The sequence below is a fragment of the Chlamydotis macqueenii genome, chromosome 3 (assembly GCF_036417535.1).
Source record: "Chlamydotis macqueenii isolate bChlMac1 chromosome 3, bChlMac1.mat, whole genome shotgun sequence".
Classification (NCBI taxonomy): Eukaryota; Metazoa; Chordata; class Aves; order Otidiformes; family Otididae; genus Chlamydotis; species Chlamydotis macqueenii.
In genome coordinates this window covers 120,089,818-120,104,618 of record NC_141558.1, presented here as the reverse complement: position 1 = coordinate 120,104,618, position 14,801 = coordinate 120,089,818, and the positions used below count along the sequence as shown (strand labels likewise).

The following is a 14,801-nucleotide window of genomic DNA, read 5'->3' as shown; positions in this document are numbered from 1 at the left end:
CAGGAATAGTTCCAGGAGCAGAAGACAGTTTCAGTTTAGATCAACTGCTGTCTTTTTTACCTTGTATTTTTATCTCTTCCATATGATGCTAATTCCAGAGAGGAGCCCAAGTCGAACATTGCTGTCTTTTTTCAAAACTTGACTCTTGAATTCAGGTCTGTGACGTTCTTTTGGAAACTCTGAGAAACTCCTCCTCCTTTGCCTTTGCAAACATGGTTTTCCATCATACGATATGGCTGGTGTGACCAGTAGCATTCACCATACTGCAGAATTCGGGTACAACATGGTAGCCATTGCAATAATTAAAACATGCATCAGTCTCACATGGTATACGTAATCACACCCAATACTTCTAAACTATCATTAAGTTTTGGGACTTCTACAAAGGGGGGAAACATGCTCCACTCATTTACATTACAGGACTGAACTGCTACTATCTATCCTAGTAGGACACTAGTATGTTGGAACAATATTTTACAATATAGTTGACTTAAATAGTTGACTTCACAGGATCTACAAATTTCTCTTTTAAAATCTGTGATGCTCTAACAAATCAAATAAAGACAAGTGTATATATATCTAAATACTAGAAAATAAGTCTTAATTGTCAGAAGAGTCACTTAATGATGTGTATATATTAGATTACTTGAACAATTATATCAAATTGTTTGTTTTATGTGTTTAATATTTTATTTCTTTACTATCAAAAATGATAATTTCTAGATACAAGTATAACCTTAGGGGTTAAACTGAAATACTATGCATCTGACTACTCATGAAATAGTACCTCCACTAAATCACATTAATAAACGTATCAACAGCACAGAAACATTCTTTTTTCTCTTTGTTTGAATAGTCCAGTTATCACATTATTTGATGGACCAAAATGTATCTCCCTGACAAAATGGATTAAAATCATAAAGCATTAAGAAACACATCAGTATATTGCCTTTCATCTTTCTCTCCAATCACCCAGCTGGGCAAATGGGCTTGTAGTTACTTGCCTCCTCTTTACCTCAATTGCCCAAGGCAACAACCAGAGAAATTACAGGTAACCGTTTATCAAATGCTCATAGTCAGTTAACTCCCTCTCTGCCTGTCAGTAGGCATCATTTCATCAACAGAACCTTGACCCAGATGTGCTAGTAGCTTCCCAGTTCAGCAGGTAGGATGCAACTGTCAGATAAAAGATGGATGACGTGCATTTTATGTTTTAAATGCACGTTAGCGTATCTGAGAGTGAACGTGATATTTTATCAACAATATTGTGGAAGCCTTGTGAAAAGAACTTAAAACAGTTTTAGCATGTGATGGGAATAGTCAGGAAGAGAGTCTTCATGGTTAATGTACAGGGGCTGCAAGTTTGCATTTGAATTTCCTGCGATAGAAGTCACACAGGATTTAATCAAAATCAACAAGACGATGCATAACACACAGTTTGCTACACAAGCAAGCATAGATAAGTAAGAATAATGACAGTTGAAATACATTTTTACTAAATAAAAATAATTTATAAACATATTCGAGATTTTTATATTGCTGTGTAATTGGTATAATAAATCAATTTTGTTTAATAGCTATGGAAATTATACATTTAAAAATGTACCTTCACATACATGTGGAAGAAATTTTCTCTTAACATATGAAACTGTCTATAATGTTCTGTTGCTTTTTTGTTTTAATGAGCTAGAAACTGAGGAAATAATTTCCATTTAAATTTGCATTTTAAATTTTTATTAATTAAAATGATATTTATATTAGGAAAATTAAAAAATAGCTAAGCTTTTAAAAGACACCTTAATTTAATCTTTACCTTTTTCACTATGTTCAATGAGAAGTTGAATAAACAGCATAGATACAAAGAAATAAAGGACTGCTTTCCATTGTACACAATCAAAAGGACTGCTTACTGTCCTTTTCATTTCCCTCAATTTCCTTTTTTTTTTTTGTTTCATGCCCCAACATTTAACTTGGTAGCAGTACAAGAAGCTCTTGAAATTAAATCATAAACAAGACAATTTCTAGTTAAAAGAAAAAAGAGAAGGAGAAGAAAAACTCAAGGATTTTTTGTTCGATGAGTGTCCTGGTTTCAGCTGGGATAGAGTTAATTTTCTTCCTAGTAGCTGGTATAGTGCTGTGATTTGGATTTAGTGCCAGAAAAATGTTGATAACACACTGATGTTTTAGTTGTTGCTAAGCAGTGCTTACACGAAGTCAAGGACTTTTCAGCTTCTCATGTCCTGCCAAGGAGGAGCCAGAAGGCGCACAAGAAGCTGGGAGGGGACACAGCCAGGACAGCTGACCCCAGCTGGTCAAAGGGATGTTCCATACCGTTTGACGTCATGCTCAGGATATAAACTGGGATGAGTTGGCCGAGGGGTGGCTGCTCGGGGACTGGCTGGGCATCCGTCAGTGGGTGGTGAGTGGTTGCATCACTAGTTTTTCTTCGTCTTTGTTTCCTCTCTCTTTTCGTTGTTTTCCTTTTCATTACAATTTATTATTATTAGAATCTCTTATCTCAATCATTAAACTGTTCTTATCTCAACCCACAGGTTTTTTTTTTTACTTTTACCCTTCTGATTCGCTCTCCCACTCCACAGAGAGGAGGAGGGTGAACGAGTAGCTATGTGGTACTTAGTTGCCAACTGGGGTTAAACCACGACAATGAGATAAAAAAATCTTTCAGGTAAAAAGATTGAAAAATTAGTTTATCCATGGATTCTGTTTGCAGTTTGTACTATTTTGTTGATTTAGATTTTTATAAAATAATAAAGAAAGTAAAAATATAAAATCTGAAAAATAAGGTAAAGATAGCCATACAATCATTACTGCACATTATTAAAAAGCAAAGAAAAATAATAAAAAAACCCAAAGAAACAAGCATACTTTTTTTTTTAAATAGCATTTACTGCAAATAGAAGAGTTTTAGTATCTATATAAATATGCTTTCTGAAGTGAAGTATAAGGAAGTAAGAATTTATTTCTTGCATCTCATGTTACATGACCTTTGAAATGAACATACCTACTTTACAGGTTAGGTGCAGTTCACAGACATATTTTAAACTGTTTTATGGGGCAGCAGCTTCTGCAGTTGCTTCTGTGATTAAGAAGACATAAATTTTCTTCTTGTAAAACATTGAGGTTTTTCTCACAAAAGTGCTCAAATTTGCTGCCCTCCCTTCAGCATCCACAAATGCAGGCCCTGGCCCTGTGTCATGTTGTGTTCATGAAGGTGGCATCAGTTTGCCATGGCTAAGTGCCCTTCCCTCTTTTCCATGGGATTTTTCAAATGTTTTTAATTCTATCAAGATCTGGAAGAGCTGACTTCCATTCCCATCCTCTCCATTTCTCCAGCAGCTGATATTTTAATCCTTCCTTTAAGATCTGTGTCTCACACCAACCCTCTCCTTCCTCCCTTCTGGTGTGCCATGTCTCCCACACCACGACTGATGCCCATGCAGCCACCGCTCATCCAGTCGCCACAACCTGCCTCCTCCAGGTTTCCTAAATCTGCTCAGCTTTCCTCCTCAATAGGCTCAGTGTGGGATCTGCCATAACACTGCCTTTATTTTGGTCAGGGTGGTTGATGGCCATCGTAATGCCAAGTGTGGGTGCATTAATGCTCGTTTGGTTGGACGGGGCTCTGAGCAACCTGATCTGGTTGGAGGTGTCCCTGCTCCTTGCAGGGGGGTTGGACTAGATGACCTTTAAAGGTCCCTCCCAACCCAAACCTTCTATGATTCTACGATCCAGCAGTTTGAATTGAAGCTCTAGCTCTCCTTTGGTACATTTATTCACTTATATAGTGTAGTACTCACTCTCGTATTAATTTACATCTCCTGTTATAACTGGCACAGGAACTCTCTAACTCTCGTATTAATTTACATCTCCTGTTATAACTGGCACAGGAACTCTCTAACCAGCCATTACTTTATCCATATGTTAAATGCTCACTTTACAGCTGTTAGTAGAAACTTGTGTTCTGCCCAGGCTATATATCTCTTAAATGCTATTTTTGGATGTTTCCCAGTTTTTGTGTATTCCTCTGTAGAATGTCACCAGTGTGGTCACTAGGGCTTGGATGCACCAAATGCACCCAGATCATTAGAAAAATACCAGTTTCTTACCAGTCTCATTTTCATGCTCATTCTTTCAACAGAACATTTTTAAGCCTTCTGACCATTGCTTTAGCCTACAACATATACAGCTCACTACAGTTTTCACAGAAAAATAATCTCCTATTTTGCAGCCTGGTTGGCTTTCATCCAAGTACTTAATTGCTGCTTTTTAGATAAATTTTCCCACCACATTTGATACTTCCAATCACGTCTCTTAATCGTTTCTCTCGAAGATCGCTGTCTTTCCCTTCCATTCTTCCATCCTAGTGCTTCTGCTCTTCCTTTTCTGGCCATTGCACTGGTGGCTTTTGTGCAGACTTGTTCTCTGTTCTTCTCCATTAGCATCTCCTGGGATTTCTGTTCATGCTCACTCTACATCTCTGCTGAAAATCTAGTGTTGTCCTTGAACAATCTCATCCATTTACTGGACAGTTAAGTGTCTGCCTCGAGGCAGAAGTTAATTACTGTATTGTGTGTTATACAAATTAGTATTGTGTCTAAGCAGCACTCCACTTTTAGGACACTATCTGTTAGGGGACATTCCTTGCTTGTAACAATGGGCAAACTTTCCACTTCAGGCTAAATCTCTGATCAGCGATGTTATGAAAAAGAAAATAAAATTTATTTATATTTAATGTTATGCCCCTGTGCCTGCTAGCCTGTTGCAGGAAGAAAAAGACATTGTCTACGTTTTGTTCCTTGCTTTCCTTAGAGTTCATTGCAGCATGTTCGTCTGCTGCCAGCACCCAGGGACCAGGATTATTATTCTTGTCGTGTGGACGTTTTCTTTCCTCCCCTGACTGAGAGCCACAAACTTCTCAGAGAGAAAGTCTGATATATTTGTGCCTTTGTCCCTTCAAAATTCATTCATGGCAGGCCTTACATGTAGACAACAAGGGAAAAACATCTTCCTTTATAAAGAAATTAGGTGTGTTCCCCAAACAGCATTTCTAAGAGCCAATTTCCCATATATTATTCCAGCTCTGGCTGTGGGAATTGCATGCTTGCAGACAGCTGTGGAATGATTATTCATGTTTCAGATCTACAAAGCTGAACGTTTTGTTCCTGTTCAGGAACAGCGTGGAAGACCAGCCCAAGTTAGCTGGGAAATGACTTACAATTTTACTTGACCTGGAGGATCAGTGATCTTTGGAAGGCTTAAGGCCTCCAGAATCAACAAGCATAAGAAGCAAAGGACGGATCATGCTCATACTGAAGCCAGTGACATAATTTGTTACTGCTTCAGTGGAATCAACTGTACCACCAGCAAATGAGAGGGGGAAAAAAAAGTAAAATGCAATATTTCTTACTGGAATTGGAACATTTGAACATTTATATTTTTCAGCTGAAGAAAGTTTCACTCCCATCTTTTATCTGGTCTTCCATTTTGGTGTGGGTGTAATCAGGCTTCTTTTTTTTTTTTTCCTTTTATATATGTACACACTTTTCTCTACATATTTTCCAAAATTACAGCTATTGTGGCGGCTTTTACAAATGAAACTGAAGAATGCGTACAGATGCCCTTTATAAGAAGAGAGTGAAGTTTTCTCTCTCTCCCCTTCTGGTCCAAAAAACATTGATTTATAAAATGTGGAACAGATCCCACAGGACACTAGAATATTCAGTAGCTTGGTAAATATGCAGTGATCTAGGATATGAATTTGAATATTTGCACCACATCACGCAAGCAAGCATGACTTAAAGTAAGATATCTTTTTTTTCAATGCCTGTTTACCTGTTGGCTTCTCTCTCATTTTTATTATCAAGATGAGAAAACTGTGCTTGGGCTACCAAAGCACATCACCTGGGCAAAGTGAAGAAATCAGGTAAAGACAGAAAATAATAATATACCCTTAGGAGGTGATCTAATATGAATATTTAAATATACTTTGTAAGGAAGAATCTTAGTCTGATTTTTCACAGGTTAAAAGGTAAACTCTGTGTGCTCCCTCACATGAGTGAGCGTCATAAGATTTTGCTGTAAGGAATTGTACTGTGGTCTGAGACAAATGGTACCAGATGAATGGTAACAGGGGAGGTTCTAAAGTGTTTGTGTATAAGAAACTATGAGAAAAGAAGTGGAAATGTTGCTGTGTTGTACCTCACCTTTCTTTGTTATACGTCAAGGAAAAGCATGTATCGGCAAAGCAAAGCCTGTTCTTGACCAGAAGCGGTACATAAGAAACTCTCCATATGATTGAGCTGTGACGGTACATTTTTTTGTGGACACCTTCCAATGCTCGACTTCAACCAGCCATCTGCGTCCCACCATGCACTACCCCTTATTGCTAAAGCTGTGTTGGTTTATAGGCGTGCCATGACAGATGAAGGCTGGGAGGACGTCCCTTGTCACTCCAAGCCCTCCTAACTCCGGCGAAGCTCCCAGTAAGCACTGGTCAGCACAGGTTCCAGGACCAAATCCATTCACCTGCACGAGGAAGGGCCTTGGCCTCCATGAGGACGCAAGTGAAGAGGATCCGTACACCTGCAGGGCGGCTTTTGTATTTATTTATTTAGGCCGGGGAAGTTTGCCAGTTGAAGAAGGTCCAGAGGAGGGCCACGAAGATGATGAGGGCTGGAGCACCTTTCCTATGAGGACAAGCTGAAAGAGTTGGGGCTGTTCAGCCTGGAGAAGAGGAGGCTCCAGGGAGACCTTATAGCAGCCTTCCAGTACCTTAAGGGGGCTACAGGAAAGATGGGGAGAGGCCGTTCAGTAGGGCCTGTTGTGACAGGACAAGGGGTAATGGTTTTAAAACAGAGGGAGGTAGATTTAGATTAGATATTAGGAAAACATTTTTTACAATGAGAGTTGTAGAGCACTGGAACAGGTTGCCCGGAGAGGTGGTGGATGCCCCATCCCAGGAAACATTCAAGGCCAGGCTGGATGAGGCTCTGAGCAACCTGATCTGGTTGGAGATGTCCCTGCTCCTTGCAGGGGGGTTGGACTAGATGGCTTTTAAAGGTCCCTTCCAACCCAAACTGTTCTAAGATTCTGTGATAAAAATTAATCTCGGTAAGGAAACCGGACGGCGCAGGCGGGGCCGAGCCGCGCCGTCCCTGACCTCCGGTCCCCGGCTGGACTTTAACAGGGAAGCCCGGGGGAGGCCGGCGGGAGGGCGGCAGGGACGCCCCACCAGGGCCCAGCAGGCCGCGGCCCCGACGCCGTCGCTTAGCAACGGCTCCGGCCCTCCCGGCCAATCGGCGGCGCGCTCGGTAACGGCCGGCAACCCGGAAGCAGAGGGGCGCTCTGCCCCGCCCCCGCGAAGGAGGCGGGGCGGGGGGCGGTGGCGGCGGGGGGGCGGAAAGGTGGGGCGCGCACCCGCCCGCTCGCTCCCTCCCGGGGGGGCACCGAGCGCGGCGCTGCTGCCGCCACCGCCGCGCCGAGCGGCCGCAGTCGCACCCAAGCACCCACCGCACCTGCGTTCCCCCCCGCACACAATTCCCGTCCCCCCCCGTTTCAAACCCAGCGCTGCCGTCAGCCTCCCTCTACCGTGCTCAGGCCCCTTCCCTGGCCGGTGCGTCCGGCAGGCCCGGTCCGGCGGCAGCGGGTGGAGGAGGGGGCTGGTGAGCGGCGTCTGCTGGAGCCAACGGGCGGCGGGGAGGGAGGCGGGCACTGCGGGGGTGTCGGGTTAAGAGCGAGGCGTGACCCAGCTGACGGGCGCCGGGCGCGGAGCCGAAGCCGAAGCAGGCGGGGAGCGGCAGCGGCAACAGCAGCGGCGCACGGCGTCGGTACCGATCGGCTCTGGCGCGGCGTCTCGTCCACCCCCTCGTGAGCCTGGGGAACCTGCAGCTCAAAGCCGCCGCCAGCCACACCACCATGTACCCCGGCAACAAGCGGAAAAAGCTCTGGAGGGAGGAAAAAGGTATTACCGACATTCCCGGTACCGGGCCTGCTTCTCCCGCTTTTACCTCAAGCTGAAGCATTGAAGGGGATTGGGGGGGGGGAGGTCCCGTTCCCTCAGAGCCGTCGCCTCGGAGCCCGGCGGCTTTTCCCGCCCTCCGGTGCTGAGGTGGGGGAGGTGCTCTCCGCCGTTGTCCCTTGGGTCCCTCACCTGAAACGCCCCAAAATCCCGCACTCCCGGGGTCCCCCCCACTTCTCGGCAGCCCGAGGGGGGGACTCCGGGAGTGCGGGATTTTGAGTGTTCTTCCCCCCCCTTTTCGCTAACTTTGCCTGTGAGAAGAGGGGCCCAGGGCCTGAGGGTTTCCTGCCCCCAGGTCACCTTGTGGAAAGTATTTCGGGCCGAAAAGTTAGGCACATGCTGTCAAAAAAACGTGCCTTTTCTCCTTTTAATGTGTATGTTTTCCAGAAGAGAAACCAACCAAACAAAACAAACCCAAAACATGGTTTATTGGTGTAATACACCTGAGTTTGGCTTCTAGCATTGGTCAGCTGGGGTGAACCGTTTGGGGGTTTTCAAAGCATGCCCTTCCCCTGCTGTAAGAAATATTTATTATTTTATTTTTTTTTTAAGGACCCCCACTCTGTCTGCTTTCAGTTTATAAAATCCCAATGTCAAACTTCAGAGAAAAACAAACAAACAAAACCGTGGGACAATCATTTTATTGCCGTTTTGATACTTTCTATTGATCAGAGCAATGTAAACATTAACAGTGAAATTTATGCAGTGAAGTATAATATTTACATAAGCTGGGAGGAAATGCTTCTTGCCTGGTGTGTTTACAAACAAACTAGAACTATACAGGGAGGAGAGAAAGGAAAAAAAAAACACCAGTGGGTCATACTTCAAGTTCTTTCTTTTCTTCCATCACTCCTGTGACTGTGTGGGTGTTTCAAGCCAAGAAGGCAGAAGACTGTTTTAAAGGATAGGATTCATCCTTTTTGTCTGTGGCAGAAATCAAGTGTGTGTTTCAAAGGAAAAATTGTTACAACACAAATAAACTGGTATCTCTCTGTAGGCTGGCTGCTTCTGTCAAATTCTTCTCAAAGAAAGCAAGTTTTGATGCATGTTTTTTTCTTTCAAAGCTCTCTTACAAAGTATGTTTCTGTAGATAAGGTGAGGCAACAAACTTCTAACATGTTTTAAGTTTGTTTTCAACAGAGAAGATATCTTCTGCTGAATCTTCTCAGGCATTGCTTATGTGTGATCAACTATAACTGACTTTCACAGTGTGAGTCCTTAATGCTGTATGTCGTTACCTTCAAAAAAATGGTGGTTTTCTGCTGGGGGCAGATGGGGAAAGGTTTCTGGTAGGCTCTGGTGAGCGTTCCTGTTACTCCCACTTGTCTCTTCCAGCTCTGCTGCTGTCTGTGTGAATGCATAGCCTGCCACGTGAACTTGAACCCTCAGTGTGGAGGGGCTGGAGCGTAAGCTGGAAACCTGAGCTGTGGGCATGCTTTCATTGTCTTAGTCAGCTGCGAGGATGGTGGTCTCCATCAGAACTGTGATGTTACTGAATGCAAACCAGAGCTCACAACTGCTGGTGCAATTTCTCTATCCGGGGAAGCACTTTTGTAAGTGCTAGTTGGCCAGAACTTGGTGTCTTTGCCTAGTTAGAAGGAACAGCATTTGCCAGATTTCTGCTCCAGTAACTGCTTTCCTGTGCTGTGCTGATGATCCTGGCCCTGGTTATTTTGAGTGAGGAGGGGAGGAAAAAAGTTTTGTGTTTATTGCTGGCATTGTTCTTCAGCTTGTAGCCTTTTGTGACTCTTCTCACTAAGTACCTTCTTGAGAGGAAAACTATAGAAGCCTAACTTCTTTCCTTCCTACCCAGATTGTACTTCTGAGATAAAATCTTTTCTTAGGTCTGTGTCTGCCTTTCCCGGGTACTGCTGTGCTCACTGGTTCTAAGCTTCCCATGAAGCTCTGAGTACAGTTGTTCTCAGCCTTCTATATTCTGAAGAAGTTTCTTTTTAAAAAGAAAAAGCACTGATTGCTGAATTTTGAGTTCAAACCCACTGATAATATGCTTGCATTTCTTAATTACTTTCTTGGTAATTAAGGGTTGGTCCGTGTTCTCACAGGGTGGATTGTGCTTGAGGACAGCTGAAACAGTAGGAGTGGGACTGGAGTTGAGTTTAGAGCCTTAGATGCAGGACTGGTCTGCCTGCAAAATTTCAAAGACGCTTCATAAAGCCATGTGCAGAAAACTGTACTTGCAGCTATAGCTGTTGGAAGCATCTTTCAGGAGGTTTGCGTATCATTAAGACTCAGTTTAAAGTCTCATTGCTGACTTACAAGAGCAAAGTTTTATAAAACCTGCCAATAGCAAGTAACTTCCATTTTGAAGGTACAGAACTGGCTCTGTAACCTCCTTAGCAAAAGGCAGTCAAGTGTTCTCTGCTTGTCAGTCCCTCAGACCTGGTGTGTGGACACACACGCTCTCTCAGGTTTGCCTTTCTGGAGTACCTTTAATGTGCACATTAAATACTTGGTGTTTTGTACACTTGAAGATCAAGTAGTGGAGTTAAGTGCTTATATGTTGTGCATTATGGCGATCCTAATCACATTAGCTTTACTCTTCTGTTTGTAAATATCCAATTAAGATACCAAGCCTGAATAAAGGGAGAGAACAGTTTTAGTCAACTGAAGAAAACAGTAATACTGTTAAAAATATCAAAATAAACTTAGTTTGATAAGAGTCTACTCAAAACTAGCCTTTAGCTATTGGACTGTGCTGATTGTGACATGCATAATTAGGAAAACTTATTTTGCCAAAAAAAAACCAACCCCAAACCCAATGAAAGTGACTTTCTTTTCTCTTTATTTAAGGTTTGATCTGAGAAGCTGTCTCCATGTTCAGCTCACTTGCTGCTCCTTCAACTTGAGATGAAAATACTCTTTTCATGTCCATCTAGTCCATTATGCCAAAGGCAAATAATATGTGTAGCCTTCCCTGACATCCCTAAAAACTCTTGAATCATCAAAGAGTGTTTATTTATGATTAACGTGTCAAGAAAAAACTATTAGTATGGTAATAATAGTACAGTGCCACTGGTGAAAACAGACCCATAAGCTTGATGAGCATATGGGTGTCCTGATATGCTCTACAGTTTGGTGGTTTGGTTGCTCTTTCCCCCCCTTTCGGGAGGGGAAAAGCTCTGCATCTTGTGCTGAGCTAATACTGAGCGTAGAGGTCAGAAGGGAGAAGCAGATGTGACTGCAAAAATGGAGTACAGAGTCTTGCTGAAGCACTGAGTTTGTTTGCAGTATTGGGTTGCTGGGATGTGTCTTATCTTAGAACTTAGTCCATTTATAGCAAGGTCTGAAGAAGAGTGAAGTTGGCAGTAGCCATCATAACTGTACAGTCTTTGAGACTTTACTTTTCACTGAATGTCTGAAAAAAGACATGGTGACTTTCTCAGGAGAAAACAACCATCCATATGTGTTTTAGTGTGGTAACCAAGTCTGTCATATTAATGCTCAAATAAAAATCTCTGAAGCTTAACCGAAGCTGCTCATTTTAAACCCAGGTTCTGCTCTGCAGCACTTTAAATGCAGCAGTTGCAGTTCATGCTGGTCCTGGTCTGCTTTTTAGAAACACGATTAGCCAGTGGATGGCAGTGGGCTTTCCTAGCACCTGGGATTATGTTCAAGCAAAGTTTGTCAAACTTAGATACTTGTATTACTTTCTTACTCTTGGGTATCTAACGGATATCCCAGTCTTTTCTATGGCTACTGATTTTTTTTTTGTCCCAAAGTGGGATTAAATGCCACTGAATGTGTCTAAAGCAAATGACAGCAGTGTTCTCATGCTGAAAATTATATTGTTTGCAGAACAAAAAGCCCAACCAAACAAAAATGCCTTTCTTATCACTCCAGCCATCTAGAAAGTGACATAACATTTGCTTTAGCTTTGATTTCTTTTGTAATGGAGTAGCACTTTGTTAATTTTGTGCCATGCTCCCTGCCTTTACTTGTTGGCATTGGTAAACTTCTTGCAGTAAAAATGTTTCTTTTTTGATCTTAGTAACTTTTTTAAAGTTCTGGTTTACAAATGCAGAACCTAAAGAACATACCTGAAATAATACCTGAAAACTCTCTATAAAACAATAATTCCCTGCTAGATAAACTTGCTGTTAGTTCTCTGATCCTTGAATTAAAGTGGTGGGAAGAAGAGGCCTAGAAGCTATGCAGGGAGGAAGTCTGGACACCTGAGAGTGTGGTGAAGAGGCATATCTCTTTGCAGAACAGGGATATCCAGAAATAAGCACATGCAGTTGTTTAAATGCGCTGTCTTTAGCTTGTATTACTTGTAATTCATTGAATCACCTGTACTTGGTTCTCTCAATTGGATTTAATTGCATCAAGGACACTGAAGGGGTCCCTACCTGGCCAATATGCAAGAATAAAAAAGTTTTGCAAGCTTTCATATATTTCTCTTTCCCCAAAACAGAGCGTTTGCTGAAGATGACCTTGGAAGAAAGACGCAAAGAATACTTAAGGGAGTATATTGCATTGAAAAGTATTCCAACATGGCTGGAAGACTTAAAAAGTAACAGTGAAAGTGATGGTAAGTAAAACAGGGGGATAATTATTTTTTTTCTTTTTAAATACAGATCATTCTGTTTTCTCAGTCTGAAGTTACTTTTAGGAGGGCCAAGACTTAGAACTCATGTTGTTACTAACATTGTCAGCGTAATATGAGGCTGAGAGCACTTTGGGTGTGGGGGGAAAACCCCAACAACGTTTCTTAAAGCCTCATTGGTGTCCAGTAATTCTGCAAGTATGCCCAGCCTGAGTCATACTGATACCCTTAAGCATGTAAAATAGCTATTCTCTGCGTGAATCTTAATTTCCATGTACTCCAGCAGTCAGCCATGCCTAATGAACTTTGAAACTTAGTGAGCATAATGATGTGGGGGAATCTGGGCAAAATAGTGTTGTTATTGTAGGTGGCTGAAAAGCAGACGGGAAGTGAGCAAGTTGTGGTGTTTTCTGAAAATCCAGAAATGGGAGAAGATTAGATTTGAAGCCTCTCTTACTTATGGTCCTGCTAGCTTTCTTGGGCTGAGGAACATCAGCCTGGTGTGGATTAACAGCCCTTCTCTTAGCATGTGCAATGTTATCACGGTTATGATAACCAGTGAAGTTGTCTAAATATGTGCAGTGAAGGCTGACCTAAAATGAGAATCTGATTCATTTAGAGAATTCTGTATTCTGTGCATAATTCTGTAACAGTGCCTCATTCTTCATCTAGTTCCCTTTTATCCACACAAGAGTGTAGATGAAGAAGGTCTCTTTCTGAGCTTATTTCTTCCTCCTTTTTTCTTTGTATGTGCTGTTATCCTACTGGGCTGAAGCTTGTGTTTTTTTTAGAGGGGAATCTAACTCTGAGACCTTAAATGTTTCCTGATTCTGAAGATATAGGGCTGGTTTTCAGACTCTCTTGTTATCATTAAGGCCAAATACTGGCCTGTGTGAATAGGTGTGTGGAGTATTCTTGTGGCTGCGGTTGAACGTGGTCTTTATGGTAGTACTGCAGGTGAGATGAGGCCTGGAACTAATCAGTTGTTTTAAGTAAAGTGGGAAAGCTGCAACGCTTCTTACACTAGTACAATCTGGAGGAGCCAACAAATTTGCAGGTGTCATTGTCATAAACAACTAATGCTATCATCTCCTCCTAAAAGCATCTTTAATGACTTTTGAAGTGAAAATATGTTGGAGGTTGCTGAGCTCTTCAACGCTGATGAGTAGTTCTATTACAACAGTACCCATAGACCTTTTTCTCCCATTAGAGTGGGTCTTCTATAACATCAAGAAGCCTGTCCATCTAAAAAACAAAAGCTGCATAAAGAAAAATTAAAGATTTCCTGACTTCTCCAAAGTTCATTTTGGAGCCCTGTGGTACATGGGGATATGCAGTTATCATGTGGTTTAAGTGGGAGATTCTTTATCTGTTCTAGCCTAAACTACACTTTTGTTCTATCTAATCTCAGATGCTGTATAATGTGATAAAATTGACAGATCTTGTATTACTTGGGCTGCTGAACGTGACAAGGTGTGGACATTGTGGTTGCTCTTACACTTCGCATAAGCAAAATGTCAGGGTCTAATACGCGGGTATTGAATCATGGCAGTGGTGAATTCATCTTCTTACAGCTCCTCTTGCATTCTTTTTGTTAGCACTTGGTACACAGCAGAGAAATACTGAAAGGCAAAAGTTGTGCTGAAACACTCCTCTGCTACTCGAAGCTTTTGTTACACTGTAGGTTCAGGAGAAAATATCCATAGTCACTTGCTTTCTTTGATGTATTTGTTGTAAATAAGCCATGTGCAATAGTGAACCCCTAGAAAGATGGGCTGCTGAAATGCTTCCATGTTTCAACTGATCAGTGTGATTAAAAGAAATGTATATTAATGTTACTGAATCTGTTTCAAACTTTATTTCCCTTAAATGCTGATGCCACTCTGGAAGTATCAATAATGTGTAAGAACTGTTTTTTTCTGAGCTGAAATACTGAAAAATTACAATTTAAGTCACCTTGCTGATGAGAACTTCTGCTCTGTATACTGGTACAATCAGAGAGATGCTGGGGAGAGCAAGTGAAGCCCCAGGTATGATGAAATCGGTGATGACTTAACAATGCCAGGCCCAAGTTCTGATATTTTCAAGTGAAAGGCTACTTCTTGCAGTGACAAACTAGAGATCTGAAGGAGAGGGAACCCCAAATCCTCTGTATGCTTAACAAACCAAAACAGCAACTGATAAGGAATGTGGAAA

At 42.1% G+C, this 14,801-nt stretch overlaps 1 protein-coding gene across 8 annotated transcripts in view; it reads left to right on the top strand.

The window, feature by feature from the left end:
* Window positions 1-7,710: 7,710 nt before the first annotated feature.
* The window catches only part of MACROD2 (mono-ADP ribosylhydrolase 2), a 924,269-nt gene continuing 917,178 nt past the window's right edge, over window positions 7,711-14,801 (top strand). For 3 of the 8 annotated variants that reach the window (XM_086743839.1, XM_086743833.1, XM_086743831.1), the window contains exons 1-2: window positions 7,713-7,981; window positions 12,474-12,590. In XM_086743839.1, the coding sequence (XP_086599965.1) occupies window positions 7,936-7,981; window positions 12,474-12,590 (163 nt within the window). In that variant the 5' untranslated portion in view covers window positions 7,713-7,935. Of the gene's footprint in view, window positions 7,982-12,473; window positions 12,591-14,801 lie in introns of all 8 variants that reach the window. The other 5 variants (XM_086743837.1, XM_086743836.1, XM_086743834.1 and 2 more) reach the window with 3 other exon arrangements.